The sequence below is a fragment of the Capra hircus genome, chromosome 28 (genome assembly GCF_001704415.2).
Source record: "Capra hircus breed San Clemente chromosome 28, ASM170441v1, whole genome shotgun sequence".
In the NCBI taxonomy this organism is placed as follows: domain Eukaryota; kingdom Metazoa; phylum Chordata; class Mammalia; order Artiodactyla; family Bovidae; genus Capra; species Capra hircus.
In genome coordinates, this window is record NC_030835.1 from 27,328,582 (window position 1) to 27,336,829 (window position 8,248).

Here is an 8,248-nt window from a genome sequence, read left to right on the forward strand (position 1 = left end):
TGATACTATGTATAAAATAGGTAACTAATGAGAACCTCTTGTATAGCACAAGGAATTCTACTCAGTTGCTCTATGGTTCCTTCCTAAATGGGAAGGAAATCAAAAAAGAGGGAGTATACGTATACATATAGCTGATTCACTTTGCTGTACAGTAGAAACTAAACATTGTAAAGCAACAATACTCCAATAAAAATTAACTTAAAGAAACTCATGACTTTTTTGTGCTGTCAAAGTAATAAAGTGATGACAACTAGGTTCTCAGGTCTGGCTACTTCTTTAGTATTTAATGCTTTGGAGATAAAATCTGCCAGTCTAATTTTTAAAGTATAAATAGTATTACATTTGCTGTTTAGAATTCATTGTGTAAGAGATGAAGATCTGAAGCAAAAATGGAATTGCACATATTATCCCAAAGAGTGACTTGTACTTTAGAATTTTTACTCTCCTAGTAATAAGTGTAGCCTCTTGTAATCTTCAGTGAAATGTGATGTATGCAACGAAATAGAGGATAGATATCTAGGGCAGAATAAAGTAAGAGTAATTTAATACTTAGAACATATTTCAATTACTTGACTTAGCTTGAGAGTAGAAAGTCATGAGGGTGAGAAAACTGGAAATGATGAGAAAACACTGATGGAGCTAGGTGTGTTTAGCCTGTGGAAGGACAGCTTGAGAAGGAGGTTGGGAGGCAGGGAGGAGGTAATAGCTAATTTTTAATATCTGAGAGCTAACATGTAAAAGAGGAATGACACCTGTTCTAGACGATCAAATAGGTTACTGCTTGGAATAGTGAAAGATTTTTTTCAAATATTTAATAATATATACTAAGTTAAATAAGCATCTTAACATAATAGATTATTTTGAATGGGAGCATTATAATAGTATATGTGGTAAGAAACATCTTCAATATACAGGTTTTATGTGAGCAGAATGTACCCAGTTAATATCTCATACTGGGCCTTTATTGTTAGCATGTTCATATTACATATACCTATGCTTGCTAATTTATTTACTGGTAAAGTGTTTAGTTGTAATGTCTTGATGAGTGAACATGGCACATTTATATCTCTGACTTGTGTAACACATGGGATAATGTGGCTCTATATTGCAGTTTTCAACATAGTTAGTATTCTGCTATCAGTTTAACAATGAAAAGCTTTCAACTATCAATATTGAAACAATGCTGTACTATATTACTTGTCTAAGATTTGACAGAGAATTGTTTGCTGGTTTAAAGTGTTTCATTACTTTTCCATTAGATAAGGCCATTTTTTTCCTGCCTCCCAAAAGAAAAGGCTGGCGCTTCTATATCTAAAAAAGGAAGTAAAAGGAGGAATAATTTATCAAATCTCAGATCCTACTAGATTTAAATTCTACAGAGCAACCTTTCAAGGCTTAAACTCAAGATTTTATTCCCTTTATCTATTGCTATATGAGATATTTTGAAATTTTTTTTACCATATTCTATACTTAGCATTGTAATAAAACATACTGAAAGGGATTTTAAAAAATATTTCTTAACTATTTAAAGTGATGGATCTAAAATTTATGTATATATTACCATATTAATATGATATAAATTAGACCTAAAATAACAAAAATAGATAATTTGAGTAAACATGAAGTATCTTTAATTTTTAAGCCATGGGAAATAAGTTGAATGTTGAATGTAGAGGTTGAGAATATAATAAAAAGAAATACTGATCATAAATCAGTAGAAAAAGGCATGTGTATATTACATTTACTTTTCTGCTAATGTAAGATAGCATGTAAGAATGGTAAAACCCAGCATGCAAGTCCACAATAAAGATGGAAAGGCTAAATATTTTTTAATATCCACTCAGGAGAAATAAATCTGAGAATTTTATTTTGAGATGAACATAGTAAAACATAATTACAAGAAAAATTAATACGGTCCACACTTTTCAATTTAAATAATTAAAACAACTTAATTCGAGTATTTTTATTACTGAGTATCATTTTGAATGCCTAATGGCTTTATTTAAGTGTCCTTCCTAAAATAAATTCAGTTCAGTTCAGTCGTGTCCAACTCTTTGCAACCCCATGGAGTGCAGCATGCCAGGCTTCCCTGTCCATCACCAACTCCCGGAGCCTACTCAAACTCAAGTCCATCGTATCCAGTTAGAATTTTGAATGATCTGTCTTTATAGTAACAGGTTTTTATGTACCCAAAATAAAATGAAAATACACCATTTTTCTAGTTTTCCTGATTTTTAGGAGGGCATGACTATCATCTTAAAATAATTTTTTTGTAAGCAATTCTTATTCGTTAATTAAAATTTTCAAAATTAAAATCATTTTCTGGCAGATTCATGTTGATGTATGGCAAAACCAATACAATATTATAAAGTAATTAACCTCTAATTAAATAAATATATTAAAAAAATCTGTATGTCAATGTTCATAGCAACTTAATCATGACAGCTCAAAACTGAAAAACAAAATGTCCAGTAATATTTAAAAAAATAAAATCATTTTCTGAGAAATACTACTTATATTTTTTTTTGCTTCCTTCCAGATAACTATATTTCAGTTAATCTTTACTTTTCAGCTGCTTTAAATACTGAATGTTTTTATATAATATTTAAGAGAACTTACACAAATTTTTACCGTAAGCATTTTAGTTATTGACTGTTTAGAGAAGTAATGTAGTATTTAGTAGCCTACAGAGCTTAGCTTAATATCTGTTCATAGAGATTTATATTTAAAATAGAGTACATTTGTGCCTAGACTTAGAAATAATGGGTAGTACTAGGTTTTTATAACTTCTTTAAGATAATACTTCATGAATTCACTAATTTTTTCAAAGCAAAAAACATGTTGATAATCTGTTAAAAATTAAATATATATTTCAAATTTGTTTTAAACTGGCCTACCTTTTTCTTTCTTAGGCCAATGGAAGCATTGCTGTGAAGAACTTATGAAAATTGAGATTATGTCACCACGGAAACCACCTTTGTTCTTGACAAAAGAGGCAACCTCAGTCTATCGTGATATGAGTAAGTGGGGTTTGTCTTTTCTAAGCTTCAGGGTAACAAAAACGACATTGTCCTTACACAAGCAGCTTATTCTATTGACATTAAAATGCTAAAATTTTCAAGCCACAGTCAAAAATGAATGAAAAAAGACTATGATTACAGACTAAGAAACTCATGTTTAAAAGATGAATTAATACAAAATTAATGAATACACATTTTTCATAGTTTGAATGCTTAAGATCAAACAGAAATGTTAAGACTTCAAAATGAATAAGGGTACACTGAAAATAAATATTAGCTGAGTAGCTGATGAAAATTCTGAAGATATAAACCTTGACATTTTAAAATGTAATTATGTTCAGTAATTTTTTCCATATTTTATTAAATTTGTTTTAAAGTAGTGTTGATAAATGAATATTAATAAATGAAAGTTTTCCTTTCAGGCAAAAAAAAATGGTTAAGTTTAACACTTTGGAAAATTTTAGATTTCTAGTCTCATAAATATTCCATTTTCCCCACACTTTGAAGTATATTTATTTATCTTTGTGTGATTGCCTCAGTGAGCAGTGTTGTGAACAAGCACAAATCAATGCTAAATTCTAGCATATTTTACCACCAGTGTTCCTGCACTTACATATACCTTTAAATGTTAGATTTAAAATAAAATATTTGAGCTTACACATTTGAAAATATCATGTAATTGACATAAATGCCTCCCATTTTTCCCAAGGAAAATCACCAAAGTGGTATTAAGGCTTCACTCTGTTTCCATGGGGGTTTTGTTTTGGATTTTTTTCCTATTACAAAGACTTTGCTGGTCTACAGGAAGGAATACTAATCCAGTTACATTTTCCCAGTTTACCTATTAGGGGTTTATAAAAGGGAATCCACTCTTACCTATAAGTCAGAATAGATTTTAAACCCAACAAAAGTTATTTAATGAACACTTAATCTGCAGAATTCAAAAAAATTCTGATGAAGCTCAACTCCTTTGAAAACTGGATTTTCCACATATATTTAGGAATATACTTTATGCATGTGTGTGTATGTGTGCATGTGTGCAGTACATGATCTTATTTTTTGATTCCATTATTATGGTTATTTTTACAAGTAAACATATTAAAAAAAAACCCGCTTATCCTGGTCTGGTTTGGATAACTATTATATAGATAGCAGAATGTAATAACTTACTTGGGTAAAGGGTATACTGCTTCAGAATTTGTTCCATGTATTTTTTCTAATAATTATTACAGGCATTGATTCACCTATGAAACTTGAGAGTTTAACTGGTATAATACAAAAAAAAATTGAAGAGACAAATGGAGAGTTCCTAATTGGCCAGCATGAAGAAGCCTCATCTCCTTCTTGGGCCACGCTCTTTGATGGTAATCACCAAGTTCTCATCAAGAAAAAGGTATTATCTCCTGCAAGCAAGCAGTTACATGAAGAGAAAGGGAAAAAGAGACGAGCTCCCCTTCCTCCTTCTGATAAAGCTCCATTCAACTTAAAAACACAGAGCAACAAAAATCAATTGGTTCAGGGCAACTGGGAAAAAACAAGTGTATCTCAGACCTCGCCTTTGGATACCAAACTGTCAACCCCGATGCATCACTTACAGAAACCAGTGGCTGCTCCTCGAAAACTTCTTCCTGCCAGGAAAAGTAGTTTAACTGATGGTGAACACACAGACACTAAAACTAATATTGAAGCCAAGCCAATACCAGCTCCAAGGCAGAAATGTATCAAAGACATTTTGGACCCTAGATCATGGTGGTGGACACAAGTATAGAAAACCCTTAATGTATAAAACATTAAAAAAATCTATAACTGTGAAGCTTAATTCAGAAGCACTGTGGATATAGTAATATGTAATTATGTAGGTAAATATGATAGTGATTTATATCAATAATAGGTATAAAAATATTTTATAATGAAGAAATGGATTTCTCTTTTATGATTTTCAGAATTGAAGTTATTTCTCTAGCAGAGGATAAGAGGCAGTTTCTAGACAATATCTCAATTGTTGGAAGGGTTAATTTATTCCTAAATTACTACTAGTCGGTGAGCAAGCACTAGGCAGAAAAAAGCATTAAAATTTCTTTGGGGAGAGATTGTCTAGTAATTTAAACTGTGTTAAATAAGAGCCATATTCTCATTGTGAGAATTTTAATACTAATGGAATGTTTCAAAAGTTTTATTCAAACCACAAATTATAGAATCCACCCAAGAAGATTTCTTCTTAGCATTCTGGAATTCTCATCTAATAGTCCACTGGCTCTCATCTATTGTTTTACTCACTAGTTGACCTTTCAAATTCCTGGGATAAATTTTGGAATATTAAATTCTTCATCTTTAAAGAGAATATGTAATATGTTATTCAACGTTGTTTCCTTGATGATCCCTGAAATCCTGTTGACATTACCTTTCATATGTAAAGCAAAATATTTTTAAGTTTAGGTAACAAGTAGATGAAATGTTCTTTACTTCCACTTTTCTATGTGTGGTATTAATTTCCATTGTGACATTGGCATTTGGGGAAATGAGTAGCTGTTAACACCTTAAAATTCATTTAATACTTATTTAAAAAGCAGATGACCTATTAAAAATATCAGAAAATTTGACCATGATAATTTCAGAATTAATCCTTCTAAAAATATTATTTAGATTTCCTTTTTCTAGTAGGGGTTCATGTCTGCTATTGATATTTGTCATTAAAGTCATATTATTACAATAATGACATTGGAATCATTTCCATAGGAGGTAATTTCCATAGCAACTAATCATAGTGACACAAACAGAATTGTGAAATCAAGTGAGGAATAAATAGCAAAAGAATGAATACCTTAAAGGAACAAAAAAAAAACAACCCTTTTTCTTAATAATTATGCTTCTTATAAATAAGAGCTGGACTGTTTTAAAAATCAGAATTTCCAAATAAAACAGTTTCCATAAGCTGTCAGCAGCAGCACTAAAAATCTCAAATATCATTGTAAGAAATGAAAATATAAGAATTAAATTACTGCCCTGTATATAATCTCTAGAGATTTTTTAAAGCTCATAAGAACTCTATTTGAATCAGAATTACATTATTACAAAGTAAAATGAATACTTCACAAAAAATAACATTAATTTAAATGGATCCTTTCATTATTTTTAGATAGCAGAGTCTTTTTTCATTTATGTAGAATGATGTAACTGCCAGGTTACTTTTGTGTTTGCCCAGGACTCCTAGTAAGAATTGGGACTCAAGGGAGTAATGATATAAAAGGTCTCATGTGACTGGAGACACCAGGACAGACATAGCATTTGATGAGAAGGAAATCCTATATGCTTGCCTGATAAAATTTAGAGACAATGAAAATCTATAAAGGTACGATTAATTTGTTTTTTATAACTAGAAAGCTCTCATAAATCTCAGTTGTGATTGCCAATTCAGTAAATGACATATTAAAAATGTGAAGGATATTATTGTTTGAATTTTTATTTTTAAACCTCACTGCTGTTTTTGATAGCATTTATGACTCTTGTTGCCACTAAATTACTAAGCTAGATGATGTGTAGGAAAAATTGTTTCTGAAGCTGACATCTATGCATTCTTTTTTTTTTTTTCCAGTTAAAGCCTTCCTCAGAATAAACCAGTGTTAAAACTTCCAAATTATATTCTTGTTGTTTCTCCTTATGCATATTATTATCAAGAAGGATTCAAATGGTACAGGAACCAGAATATGTTCTTAGAGAAATTACCTAGCAGTTGTGCCCTCAGTGGGCACTTTGAAATAAGGTGAAGCCTTTCTTCCTAGAACCATTTAGATGAAGCCTGACCAAGGGCCATCTCCCCCAGAATTATTCAGACTGTTTCTGGGGTCCCATCTTACTATGTGTTACAAAGCCTTTAAAATCGGGCTGAAGTCTTAAGCTGTACTTCTGAGCTGCTACTCATTAAGTGTTAGTTCTTCCCACTCTCCATTCCCAGCAAAAGGTATAATACAAAGTTGGGGCTCCTGTCCTCCCTCCCTTCCTCCCTCCTTTTCTTTCTTCCACAGTTAAAAAAAAAAATCTAAAAATACTGAGTTAAACACTTTTCCAAGGAGTTTGTCAAAAGAACTATTTGTTTTCTCATTTTCCTAAACCGGAAGTTTATGACAGAGAAAAATATGCCACATAATAAAAAACATTTCAGCTTTTTATGAGCTGACTTTTCACATTCCTTGTTTGTCCTTTTAATTTGCTTCTTGATATATGAAGACTGTAAATTTGAAACAAAGAGTTACCTGTCAGATTTTAATAATGTTATAATTGGAGAATCATAAATAGAATAGGTATTTTATGATATTATAATACAGATGATCTGATAATATCTTTTAAAATTACATTTACATTTCAAGTCCTGAGATATAAATTACTTAAAACAGCATTAAAGTAGTATTTTAACTGCTACAAAGTAGTGAACTTTTTATTAAAAATCTTGCAAGGACAAAGAAGGCATTTTGTTAATATAAATGCATACCTCCTAAGGTAAACAGTCTTTCAAAATATCAGCCATGCCAACTCTTGATTAGTTTTGTTAAATCCTAACTGTCTGCCGTGCCCCCTGACTTCTTTTAAATGGACATGCATGCTTGTGGAAAACTAAATCCATTCATTATAAATGCCTTATCTTTACCCTTTAGGTCCTACTAAATATATTTTACCTGGTACTGTTTATTAAAATGGAAGCTGCCTTGATTTAGAGACAATTCATGGAAGGTAGGTTAAGCAGTCAAATATTTCTTTAGGCTTATGTTCAGTACCTCAGCCACCTACTGAGAAGTTAATTAATTCAGTCCAAATGAAATTATAGGGCAGTTTGGTGCAATTTATGGTAAGTGCCATTTGAATGCAGTCACCTGTGTTACCATGAGCAAGGAACAGCCATACTAGATAGAGATAAAATGCTGCACCATGAATGAGAGAAGTGGTTTGGCAGGAAAAATATCTGTCCCTGTGGTTAGAATTTGTCAAAACTCACTGTCTTTTTAAAGAGTGAATTATCACACAGCATTTAAATTTTCGTGACCTTTTATATTCTCATAGTTGTCTTCACTTATTAAACTTATTAAACTTCACTTCATTAAACTTATAATGTAAGTAGAGTTGACTTTTTGCATTTACATTTCAAAGACACTCCTCTTTTTAAATGCTTACACATTTATGTGTAACTGCATTGTTGCTAGCAATAGTTATAATGAAAATGGTCTATTCTGTATCGT

General features: G+C 31.1%; 1 protein-coding gene across 1 annotated transcript in view; it reads left to right on the forward strand.

Moving 5' to 3' along the window:
- Positions 1-7,909, forward strand: part of RTKN2 (rhotekin 2) — a 132,561-nt gene extending 124,652 nt beyond the window's left edge. The window contains exons 11-12 of the mRNA XM_013975552.2: positions 2,913-3,020; positions 4,253-7,909. Of these exons, the coding sequence (XP_013831006.2) occupies positions 2,913-3,020; positions 4,253-4,788 (644 nt within the window). The 3' untranslated portion in view covers positions 4,789-7,909. The remainder of the gene's footprint in view (positions 1-2,912; positions 3,021-4,252) is intronic.